The sequence below is a fragment of the Primulina eburnea genome, chromosome 17, assembly GCF_022965805.1.
Source record: "Primulina eburnea isolate SZY01 chromosome 17, ASM2296580v1, whole genome shotgun sequence".
NCBI lineage: Eukaryota > Viridiplantae > Streptophyta > Magnoliopsida > Lamiales > Gesneriaceae > Primulina > Primulina eburnea.
The window spans coordinates 3,989,753-4,002,424 of record NC_133117.1 but is presented as its reverse complement, the minus strand read 5'-3'; the positions used below and the strand labels follow the sequence as shown (position 1 = coordinate 4,002,424).

Here is a 12,672-nt window from a genome sequence, read left to right as displayed (position 1 = left end):
ATTGAACAGTCTCGGAATCCCTCTCCTTCCGGTGTAAGAACCGTTCATTCATGTTCCCTCTACCTAGAAGCCTGCCAGGAGCCGCTCATTGTCAATGCAACTAATGGCACCGGCGATCACCCCCCGCCCTCTTCGGCCCCGGGCCTCACATGCCCACCAGCTTCCGCTTGGTTCGTCCTCGAACCACACCGTACTCGGAGAGGTCGGCTCTGATACCACTTGTAACGCCCCAGATTCGACGACTGTCCTCACTGTATCAAGACGTGTCTTTCCAGCGTGCTTATGTCCTCACTCACACGCACCCTGGGAAGCTTCCCAGGAGGCCACCCATCCCAAAATTGCCCCAAGTCAAGCACGCTTAACTTTGGAGTTCTTATGTGATGAGCTACCGAAAAGAAGATGCACCTTCGTGATATGAGTAGTACCAATCAAATGTTTTAAGCCCTCTTCAACTGTACAGTCCATTACATGGAACAGTTTCGGAATCCCTCTCCTGCCGGTGTAAGAACGGCTCATTCATGTTCTCTCCACCTAGAAGCCTGCCAGGAGCCGCTCATTGTCTGTGCAACTGATGGCACCGGCGATCACCCCCGCCCTCTTCGGCCCTGGGCCTCACACACTGGCTGATTCGCCTAGTCATTAGCTGATTCGTCAATTATGTGGCCGATTCGCCCAGACACTGGATATATGAATTATATCGATGCCGTTTAGGAATGGAGTCATTCCTATCGACTGAGATTCGATATATTTGTCAATATCCAGACACCGGGATCCCTAGATTAGGAATGAGTCAAGTCTGAGTCTGAGTGTGATTCATTGTTTGATATTGATTTATGTTTCTGATTTGATACATGTTAGGAATATCTGTTATATGCTTTTATATTGTATATATGATTGCATGTATACATTGTTTATACTGGGATGTATTTCTCACCGGAGCTATCCGGCTGTTGTCTTGTTTTTTATGTGTGCATGACAACAGGTAGGGCAGTATCATGATCAAGAAGAGGATGAGAGATTCAGGATTAGCGTGGAGATCTGGACTTAGATTAGAGTGATTTTCAGGACTTGACATAACGACTGAACTTTAATTAAGTTAAATAAATGTTGTGCAAGATTTGTACTATTACACTGACACGTGTATTAGATCTATTATCTTATGTTTCCGCACTTTTATATTAAAAAAAAATTATGTCCCATTATTACTTAATTGTTAACTTTGATCTTAATAACAATTAAGTGTTGAATTAGGTTCGGGTCCCCATAACAGTTTTGGTTTTCTAAGCATCAAGTTGTAGGTTCAATTCCTAATTTTTTCTTTTTTTTCCTCATTTTTTCTCTATTTTTTTAATTCATATATCAAAATTACAATGTTGTCTCTCATTATTTCTATAATTACATTTTGATCCTCATTTTACTCTAAACAAAATCTATACTATCTATACTATATTATTATATGTAAAGATATGATAATAATTACTTAGAGAGGACACCAACTTTTTTTCCAATTTTACCCTTATATGATACTAATATTACTTTTGTTTTTATTTTTTAAATTTCAACACACACTTTTATTTTTATTTTTTTTATTTCAATCATTCAAATATCAATTTAATCACTCCATAATTTGTCAAATTTCACTTTAATCCACCGATAATAATAAAAAATATTATATACACACGCATCGCGTGTGCAGAATAACTAATAAATTATAAAAAAATATTATACAAACACACGACGCGTCGATGCACTAATTAAATTTATGTATCCATCCTTTTTTTTTATAACCGTCCCTTTTTATAAGGAACTGAATATATGTAAAAAAATTGGCTTACAATTCACCAAACTACAAGATCTCGAGTTTGTAAAAAAAATTATTATTATTTCTAATAGAAGATATTTGTAATTCTTAATAATATATATTATCTTGTTTGACTCTTAAAATAAATATTTTAAATGATACCGAAATATTTAATTTTATAATTATCATTTTTAACATACTAAAACTCGTCAAATCATAATATATTTTACATAAAAAAATCTAAACAATTTTTTTTTTTTAAATCAAACAATTTTTTTAAATTAAAATAATTTCATATTAATTATTTAATATTATTTAATTAAATTAAAAATAATAATTATAACATATATTTTTACATATTTTCCAAAGATTCGTTTATTTGTCGTACCATTTCATTTCACGTAGTTCAGTTTCAGCTCTCTGGAAGTTAATCGCCGTCTCCGGCATGGCCGCCGCTCCTAGAATCCTTCTCTCCGGCGATGTCCTCGGCCGCATCGGCCAGCTTTTCAAGCGTGTTTCCTCTGTATGCAATACACCTCGACACTCACTCACCGTCATCATACACACACACATTTATCGATTCCAACTCCATTAAACTTTCGATGTATTGTCGCCATCTCAACTTTGCAGGTGAACAAATCGGCAGGTCCGTTCGATGCGTTGTTTTGCGTTGGTCAGTTTTTCCCTGAATCCCCGGACCAGCTCGAGGAGTTCAACGACTACCTCGAAGGACGCTCTCAAATCCCTATTCCGACTTACTTCATCGGCGATTATGGTGTTGGTTCCGCAAAGATTTTGTCTGCTGCTGCAAAAAATTCGGCAAACCTAGGGTTTAAGATGGATGGCTTGAAAGTCTGCGAGAATTTGTATTGGTTGAGAGGCAGTGGAAAGTTCACGCTACACGGTATGTAATTACCTACTCTTAAGTCTTAACAATTCTGCCTTTTTAATTTGAGTTACATATTGAATACTTTTTGCTCGTGGTTTGAACTGGTTCTTCAATACGTTCTGTGTATGTATGGCTTTTTTTTTTAGTAGGATGCGTTTTTACGTTTAAGTGCTCGAAATGTAGTGCTGCAATTTGACCACACAGTAATTAAAGAGATGGACGTAACAAAAACGTAACTAGAACTGTTTGTCTCGTGAAGCCTCACCTCATGAGATATTGATGTGCTTTACCAATTATTCGAATCCCTATGGCTACTAACCAAATGTAACAAATGAAGTTAAACACCACATTTATCCTTGTATGTGTTGTTTATAGTCCTTTTAATCGTAGGATGTTTCTGTTGGGTGTAGATGAAAGTTGTATACCTGGACTTTTTAATGATCATATCAACAACGGCACTTTGTGTTGAGGGTGAAAAAGAAGAAAGAAAATTGAAAAAAGAAAAAATAATTGATGTTGGGGTGTAAATCTAAGGTCAGACTAGCTTCAGTAGATGTTATTGTTTTTGTTTAAACTGCAACGGGCTTGTGTCTTTGGACCCTAACAGCCTAACTTCACAGGGCATATTAGATAACAATGTTATTTCCCTCAAATCTCTACTGGAAGTTGCATAATGTTTTCAATTTAAAGTGCCTGCTTTTTAGTGTAGATTTTCTTCATGCTTTTCCCTTGTCTACATTTTTTTGTAAGTAACCTTAATTTATTTACTTTTTGATTTTTGAAAGCTGATTAGCGCTTGAAAGTTATGGTTCAGGCCTTCAAAGGGTTGTATCATGCATATCTAACATTTTGCATCCTGTGCTAATATGAAAACTCGTGTTCAGGTCTTTCTGTGGTGTACTTATCTGGTAGGCAGTCTGCAAGTGTTCAACAATTTGGGACTTACAGTCAAGATGATGTTGATTCACTGAGGGCATTCTCCGAGGAGCATGGAATTGTGGATCTTTTCTTTACATATCCTACTTATAAACATAAAGTTCTTGATTATTCTTTCTCACTATCTCTCTCTTTCAAATTCTCCTCTTGCCACGATCTTTGCTTCCTTCACTTGATTTTACTAATGAATGGCCCAAAGGGGTCACAAATAGAGCTGCTGCATCTGAAGCTACTTCTGGAATATTGGATTCATCTACTGGTGACCCCACCTTATCAGATTTAGTATCAGAGATCAAACCACGGTAAGGAATGTTTAATTTGCTCATGTGATATTGTTTATCCAGAGGATTTTGGTAAACTCATGAAAAGTTTATGGTTTTGACTTTAATACCTATGAAAACCAAATTAGAAACATAACGAATCAAAAAGGCAAATCTAAAACTTTGGCCATGTGTATCCAAATGAGAAATTAAGATAGGGTCTACCAACTAATAGTTTTAGTTCGAGAAAAAAATTCCCTCGAAGCTTTGTAGAGATCCACATTGAGAATTTCCCAAAAATCAATCCTGTAAAAGAATGGCTGGTATTATGAGGAAAAAAATATAACTTCTGAAACAGCATGCGGAATGCAGGTAACACGTAGTATTGTGTAAATTATACTGGTAACTGTTCTAAAAGAGTTTAGTAAGTTTACTGTCTAAGCGTTTAGTTGGTAGATTGTGGCAGTGACAGTTTTAGCCCAGTCAGCAGTGCTCGCAAAATCTCTGAAAAGTGAAATGAAAAATCTTTGAAAAGTGAAATGCAAAATCTCTGAAAAGTGAAATAAGTCGAAGAGTAGGTGTTTGGAAAACACGTGTGAAAATGATTTTTGTAACGTTTTGCTATGATACGGCAATATTTGCCCTTGACATAATTTCTAACATGAGGTCACTTTTATGGTAGCTACCATATTGCAGGGACAGTTGGTGTCTACTATGATCGGGAACCTTATGTTAACGTTGGTGCTGTCCATGTGACTCGTTTTTTAGCCCTTGGGTCAGTTGGAAATAAAAACAAACAGGTTTTTGTTCTTTTTCAAATTTTATTCTATCATTTCCTCACATGTGACTTTCTGCTTTGTATGTTTCTAAATTCTTGCTGCACTTATAAATTCTGGATTTGCAAACCTGAAGAATGTCATGTAGAGTGTTATGCTTTTTATATTTTTTATGACACTAAAGCTACTATCACTTGATAATTTTTACTTATGATTCCAGAAGTTCCTTCACGCCCTTTCACCTATGCCAGCATCTATGATGTCTGCTGCTGAGATTTGCACAAAGCCGCCAAAAACTACTTTGTCTCCTTATTCATTTTCAGAAAATGCCAGCTCTGCTGATCAAGGAGTAAAAAGATCTGGAGACAGTAGTTCTGATACACAATATTGGCGTTATGATGACTCTCGCAAAAGACCGAAACATGGAGATGGTGATGGTGAGAAGTTGTGTTTTAAATTTGTATCCTCTGGGTTGTGTCCAAGAGGAGAGAAGTGCCACTTTCGTCATGACGCAGAGGCAAGAGAACAATCTGTCAGGGGTGTGTGTTTTTATTTTTTAAACAAGGGAAAATGTGAAAGAGGTCCAGAGTGCATCTTTAAGCACAGTTTACTAGAAGATGGAGAAGGATTTTCTGGAAGGAGATCTGAATCTGGCACTGGAAGCTCAAACAGGTACAAGATTGTTGAAGTTTTGTTCTATAGTTACTTTTGAATTTACGTGGAGCTTAAATGCCGATGGACAAATGACTTTAAAATTCGTTAGATGAAAAACTCTTTAGTTGTGGATCAAAACATTACTGCAAATGGTAGAAGTTAAGTTAAGCCCTTTCACATGATTTTGATTCTCTGTAAGAATCATAAATCCAAAATGAAGTATCATTAAAAGCTTGAAATTGGACAAGGTTTTGATTTAATAAAACCCAGCAGAAATATAGAATCTTATGAATTTGTTAATTTGATCTAAGATCCGTATAGATCATAGTTTTGACTTAAAAAGTCTGCATAGCTTTATGCAGCACTGGCATGCTATATTGTTTTCTTGTGGTTCATTCCATTTCTGGCGTGACATAAATCAACAACTATAAACATATTAGTGTATCAGGTCCAAAGAATGCTGGTTTTGTTTGTCAAGCCTCAGTGTGGAGTCTCATCTAATCGCCTCGATAGGAGAAGATTACTATTGTGCACTCGCCAAAGGACCATTAGTCCAAGATCATGTGCTCATAATACCTATTGAACATGTGCCGAGCACACTTACTTTACCCCCAGAATGTGAAGCACGCATATCTAGATTCCAGAGCAGCCTTAAAGCTTACTTTAAGAGCCAAGGGAAAGTAGGAGTTTTTTTCGAGTGGATATCTAAACGTGGAACACATACCAATCTTCAGGTATGAAAAGTTATACTCTTTTATCCTGGGCACGTTTTACTGATAATTGCTGGTAGTATGGCTTGTCCTGTTGCCCATATGTACCTGGAATAGTCCTGTTTACTTTGTGTTATGTCTTTGTTGCTTGTGTTTTGTTTTTCCATTTGACATTGAGTTTATATTCTCGACTTCACATCATTTTCCCTTATGTACATTGACCAATATATACATGAATGTCAACTGCTCATTAGCCATCAATTTATATAGGTTATTGGCTTTAAAGTTTTATGAAAAATCTCTGAGTGATTCCTCTAGTATTTTTATGATTTTTAAGACTCCATTGGTTTATCTTCTTGCAGGCTGTTCCTGTACCATCATCTCGTGCAACTTCTGTCAAAGATATTTTCAATTTAGCAGCGAAGAAGTTGGGTTTCAAGTTCACAACAGTTGAAAGTAAGCTTTTATTTTGACCTCAAGTGCTACTATCAACTCATAGATACCTATACATATAACTGAGATATGAAACTAACCCTAAATAGTGGAATCAGAGTTGTTATTAGGCATAAGATCATGAAACAGATGCAAGTTTAATCGCAAAGACCGTCATATTTCGCTGTATAATTTTAATAAATAAAACCTAACAGTAAGATGAATGTAAATTGTGAATCTGAATTATTAACTTGAAGATTCAGACTGTTGACAGCCAAATTGGAAGCAGTCAAGCATCATTGACTGAAATAAGTGTGTATTTGGAAACAAAGGTCATTGCCATATGTGTAGGAAGGAGTCCAATAATGTGATTCGTATCTTGAAAAATATAGTTGATTCATTTTGATTTACTTTTAAAAAAGGGTGATTGGAATTATGTTCATTGATGCGTAAGTTGTTGGTAGCAATTTGAACACTTCATATATAACGCCCTTACCCCAGCCATTACTATATATTATAAGCATGCACAATTAAACTTGATAACAATAATTAAATAGCGAAAACCAAATAACTTAATCATCTTACAACCCAAACGAAATCAGAACAATGATTGCAGTCTTAAACGTTAATACAACCGATATCGAAATCATAATCTTGCACGAGAATATTAGAAACCAAATAAAACCTTCATTGGATCACCACCGAAAACCCAACTACTCTAGTCACTGACTTGGCCGAATGAACCGTGGAATGGAATGCCCAAGATAAAAACAAGGACGTGAGCGACAATTGCCCAATACGAGTATGTACGAGTATACAAAGCAATATGATTCATGTGAAATGCAATACGCTCGGTATCAAGGATCAAGTCAAAAATCTCATGTTCAGTCTAGAGATCTATAAGTGTGTAATCTAGAATATATAGGCATGTTTTGGCTCCCACACAGTGTTTTCAAAACCAGGCCGGCTCGATCGGGAACTGGTCTTGAGTCTAGTTTGAAACACCTTAAAAAACCATTTAAGCGGTCAAACCGGTCAAAAACTGGTTGAACTGCCTATGAATGCCGGAAAATCGGTTCAACCAGTATTTTGAATTTTTTTTGAAAAATTAATTTTTTAAATCGTAAATTTAATATTTTGTTCTATATGTACATAATTATTTGGAATTTAGACTTCGTTAAAAATATTATTTTAGTAATTATATAATTTATTTAATTTATTGTTTTTGTTTTAAAAATATATATAACTATAATTGGAATTTTGGATATATGTATATAGTTATTTAGTTTTTAAACTTTGATAAATATATATTTTTTGTATATTTATATGTATCTTATACGTATGTTTAGATTTTAAACTTAGATAAGTATATCTTTTTTATTATTTATACACATTTAAAATATATTATTTATTATATTATTATTTATATAATATAATGGCTTTTTGGTCTGACTATCGGTGTTTAGCTTCGATCATCGATCCGGTTGATAAGTATATATTTTTTTATTATTTATACACATTTAAAGTTCCTCCTAATGATTCTTAATCTTTATTTAAGGTTTTATGATTATGTCGGTGTTTAGCTTCGATCACCGATCCGGTTGATTAAGTATATATTTTTTTTATTATTTATGCACATTTAAAGTCCTTCCTAATGATTCTTAAATCATTATTTAAGGTTTTGTGATTATATTTGTGTCTGTCGTCCGTCCGTTGATGACGCCTCGATCTGCGTGTCCCTCGAGTCGACACTAGCTCCGAAGCTTCCCGACACTAGGGTGTTCAAACTTCGGATAAAACCGAAAAAATCGAAAATCCAAACCGAAAAAACCGAACACTAAACTGAACCGAAAACCGAATTTTATAATTCGGATATAAATGTTAAAACCGAAATTAATTTGGTTCGGTTTCGGATTATAAATGTCAAAACCGAACCGACCGAAAAAACCGAAATTTAATTAAATTAATAATGTTATTTTTATTTTATATTATTTAATGAGATGATATTAGTGAATGAAGAATTATTTTGAAGAATACTTAGTTGATTGTTGTTTATGTAATTCATTTGTACTTTATATTTAAATATTTTACTAAGAAATCATTTAAAAAAATAACATATTATATTTTATAATATATTTATATTATTAATTTAAATAATTGTATCAAAACCGAAATAACCGACCGAAATAACCGAACTATTTCGGTAGAAAACCGAACCGAACCGAAGAAAAATGGTTCGGATATCGGATTATATATTTGTAAAACCGAAAACCGAAAAAACCAAAATAAAAAACCGAAAACCGAACCGAACCGACCGATGAACACCCCTACCCAACACTGTAATGCCCTTGAAACTTGCTAAAACATATAAGGTATATGAAGTTAGAATAAAGTGAGAATTGGAGAAACACCGTATATTTTTTATAAATGTAGAGTCAACAAGGATTAAAGAGTCTACAAGGATTAAATAAACAACTAAGGAGATAAGATAACTTAATCCTAGGAATTTAAAATACAAAGATACAAATAAAGAGATAAAATGATTGATAAGTTCTTATCCAACTAAGTAAATATGATCAACACTCCTTCTCAAGGTGGGTTGTATAGATTGATCATTCCCAGCTTGGAACAGAATTCATAAAATGTTGGACGAAAGATAGCCTTGGTTAGTATGTCTGCCACTTGTAGTTGAGTAGGAATGTAGGTGACAATAATAATCTCATCCTCAATCTTCTCACTAATGAAGTGATGGTCTACCTCAACATGTTTCGTCCGATCATGGTGCACTGGATTATTTGATATGCCGATAGCTGCTTGATTATTACACAACAATTCAACTGGGAGATTTTCTTCCACTTTTAACTCGGTTAGCAATCTTCTGAGCCACATCTCCTCACAGATCCCATGGGCCAATGTTCAAAATTCAGCTTCCGCACTGCTGGGGGAAACGACAGGTTGCTTCTTACTTCGCCATATCATTAGGTTTCCTCGTACAAATGTGCAATACCCTGATGTGGAATGTCAGTCTGTAGGGTATCCAGACCAATCAGCATCACCGTAGACTTTAGTTCTTCGGTCTGTAGTTTTTCTGAGTAGAAATCCTTTACCAGGAAGCCATTTGAGGTACCTCAACACACGATATGTAGCTGCCATATGTTCCTCAGTCGGGTTGTTCATCATGTAAGATCAGTGACGTTCCATGTGTTGTTATTTTCCGATGCCTTTATTTCATCAAGGACTACAATTTTCCAATTTGGATCATCTAAAGCATGATCTATGGTGGGGGGAATTTGGACCTGATCTAAATTGAAAAGAAAAGCACAATACGTAGGTGAAAAACGTTCAAATGAGATGAAGTTGCCTATAGGGTGTTGTGTGTATGATCGAATTCCTTTTCGTAGAACGATAGGTCTTTCATCAAGGCTATCAACAAGATCACTGTTGTTGATCCCATGAGTATCAGTAATGATTAATTCTTGTGAGTGTGTACCTGCATTTTTTATTGGGGAGATTTCATTAACAGTCTGAATTTGTGTGGGTACTTGTATATTCTCTTGACGATGATGGTTTCTTCCAGAATTGGTATGAATTGGCTCATGGAGGTTGAGTTTTCTAGGAACCGGTGGTGGATCTGCTGGCTTAATATTAGATGTAATAGGCTCTATATAAGGAATGGATGGTATTGTGGATTCCCAACTGCTCGGTTCATTGGTGGTTGACAGTCCAAAGGAAGATCTTCTAGCCTCAAATTGAAGCCAATCACATCCTTTGATCTCTCCCAACTCTCATGTAATTGATTTCTGAAATTATGATGTAAAGATCTTCCTTTGGACTGTAATATTTGAACAGAATTTTCCATCTAAATCTCGAACTTCCAATATACCATTTTTGAAATGACCGTTATTATTTTTAAACCCGCCTACACTTGCTAGCAACCGTTAATTCAAATCCGCATATCACCGTTTTCCTGATTCCTTGATATTTTTCATCCTTTCTTATTTGTCTCATCTTTAAGATACTTGTCATTTTTTGCTGCTGCTTGTTCTACATGTTGATCCTGGGTAAAATTCTCATGTGCAGTAAATGAGTTTGGGTATTATGGAGACTTTGGTGTGTTCGAAGTTGGGGGCTTGAGTTGTATGCTATGTGCTGGTCATTGGCCCCGCTTTCCAATTCCCGAATTATATCTCCAAAATATTATTGGTATCATGAAATATTCTTGAAAACTGCTGACTGTGCTACAATCTGTGGCTACCATTATGGCTTCCCTTGAGGTTGATCAACCCGAAAATTACCTTCTTAATTAATGGCCTGTGGTATTAGCAATTACTAGTGAGTCATGACATGAAGGAACAAGCAGATATCAAGCGAGTGCAATGAGCCAAAACTTGAGTGAGGAAAAGTATTGAGTACTAGATTTTACTTTGGGCACGACAAGATAGATGAAGACTCTTAATCTTTGAAAGCTTGTACAGGACTAGGATGTCTTGCCCTCCCAGTGATTATAAACTTCTATATTTGTTAATTAATTTCATTTCTTATAAAAACATAGTCAAGGAAGGTTTAACTTCATTTTTTCGTGATCTAATGATGCCAAGACTCCAAATATAGTACCCCCGGGACAGGTATCCTCTAGAAATTCTTTCATTGGAAAAACAACAATTTTACTCTTTATCCAATGTTAAACTGGATAACAAGCTCTGTAAAGTTATTGGTACTCAAAGATAATTGTTCTAGACCTTAATAAGAATGGAACACCTCTTGCCCTATCAAGTGCTTCTATGGTTTTTCTTCCATGTTAGTTCGTACATATCAGGGCTGCTAAGAATGAACGTAAAGTTGTATGTTTTTTTATCATTAACATTTTCACTTCATCTCTTTCTTTATTTTCTATTCAGATGATAATAGTTCTGAAGGACGGAAATTACTGCAGATGCATCTCGATAAGAATCAGAGTTTATTTTATGTGGAAGCTCCTGGGGGAACATTCATGTCACATGTCATCGAGGAGAATGAAAAATTTCCTGCTCAGTTTGGTCGCGAGGTAAGAATATGAAACTGCTACAAAACAAGGTTTGCAACTTCTCGGCTTTAAAAGTTGCGTTGAACTCTAAAAACACTTTAGAAGTAATGCCATCAAATTATACTGTATACTTGTTTCCAACCTCTTTCTGCAGGAACACAAATCCAATGTTGCTTTTTACTGTGTGTACGATATCATATCCCGTATAACACAATTGCACGATTCACGTAACACTGGATCCTAATCTGGGCCCGATCTTTTAAAAAGCGATACAAGCTTGCTAGTGCTTGATTGAGTTCATTAGACCAACTTACAACTTAAAAAATCCGCGCTAAGAAAACTATAAGTTTCTTATCGTTATCTTATTTTTTTAGTGAAAACACATGCTTTCCCTCCTATGTGGTACATTTTTTTCGGATTTTTTCAGCATTCTAATATCAGGTTGCTTTTTAGTGGACTCCTCATTCAACTTGTCAAAACCTAGATGCAAAGTCGGCCCCCTTTTATTGACTTCCACAATTTCTGTCAACTCGACAAACCTAGATGCGAGATCAGCTCCCCTTTTTTGGGAACTTCCATAATTTCAACTTCATCTCCGAACATGAAATTTTGGTCATCTTAACTTTACAACATTTGATATTGTAGGTTCTGGCTGGGTTGTTGAATATAGCTGATAAGGCTGATTGGAGGAATTGCCAACTGACCAAAGATGAAGAAACAAAAATGGCTGACGATTTTAAATGTCGATTTGAGGAGTATGATCCAAACCACTGATACAAGAGCAAGTAAGTCAACCTCTAAATACAAATATACCTTTTTTTTATGACAACAAGGGAGTGGGGGTATTATGCTTTTACTTGCTTTAGAACCATGTCCTCTCATAACCATAAAGAGTTCTTGGACTCAAGTGAGATGGAAAGGCATTTTCTCTGTTGTTAATATTGAATTTTATATACAAATGTTCACTATTTATTTGCTTTATGCTAGCCCAATAGTAAAGATAAACAATGAAATTCAAACATTGAATTCAAATGTTGGAGAGATATCCGTTGGGACGTTCTCTTCTATCTCTCAGGGACTATGCCAATCCAACCACCAGGCGGTGGCTATAAGTATACTTTTCATTTTTGTTTTATTGTAATTTGGTTGTTTTTATTGTTTTAAAATGTATAAATTTTGGTTTGGTGAACA

At 35.3% G+C, this 12,672-nt stretch overlaps 1 protein-coding gene across 2 annotated transcripts; it reads left to right on the top strand.

Annotated features, from left to right (window-relative positions):
- Positions 1–2,178: 2,178 nt before the first annotated feature.
- On the top strand, positions 2,179–12,457 carry LOC140818498 (zinc finger CCCH domain-containing protein 64-like). 2 transcript variants are annotated; one of them, XR_012114995.1, is made up of 10 exons: positions 2,179–2,324; positions 2,432–2,705; positions 3,575–3,704; positions 3,809–3,928; positions 4,569–4,686; positions 4,883–5,334; positions 5,765–6,050; positions 6,389–6,482; positions 11,392–11,502; positions 12,127–12,457. XR_012114995.1 is itself a non-coding variant. In XM_073178469.1 (10 exons), exons 1-10 carry the CDS (start codon positions 2,247–2,249, stop codon positions 12,253–12,255), a joined length of 1,827 nt encoding a protein of 608 aa, XP_073034570.1. In that variant the 5' UTR covers positions 2,179–2,246; the 3' UTR covers positions 12,256–12,457. The 2 variants fall into 2 exon arrangements, 1 of the variants encoding a protein (XP_073034570.1); XM_073178469.1 differs by having other exon boundaries at positions 11,357–11,502.
- Positions 12,458–12,672: the final 215 nt, after the last annotated feature.

Coding starts and splice junctions, on each gene's coding strand:
- LOC140818498 (XM_073178469.1), top strand. CDS start 2,247: ATGGCCGCCGCTCCTAGAATCCTTCTCTCCGGCGATGTCCTCGGCCGC. Junction 3,929..4,568: donor GTATCAGAGATCAAACCACG/GTAAGGAATGTT, acceptor CTTTTATGGTAG/CTACCATATTGCAGGGACAG. Junction 5,335..5,764: donor GGCACTGGAAGCTCAAACAG/GTACAAGATTGT, acceptor TTAGTGTATCAG/GTCCAAAGAATGCTGGTTTT.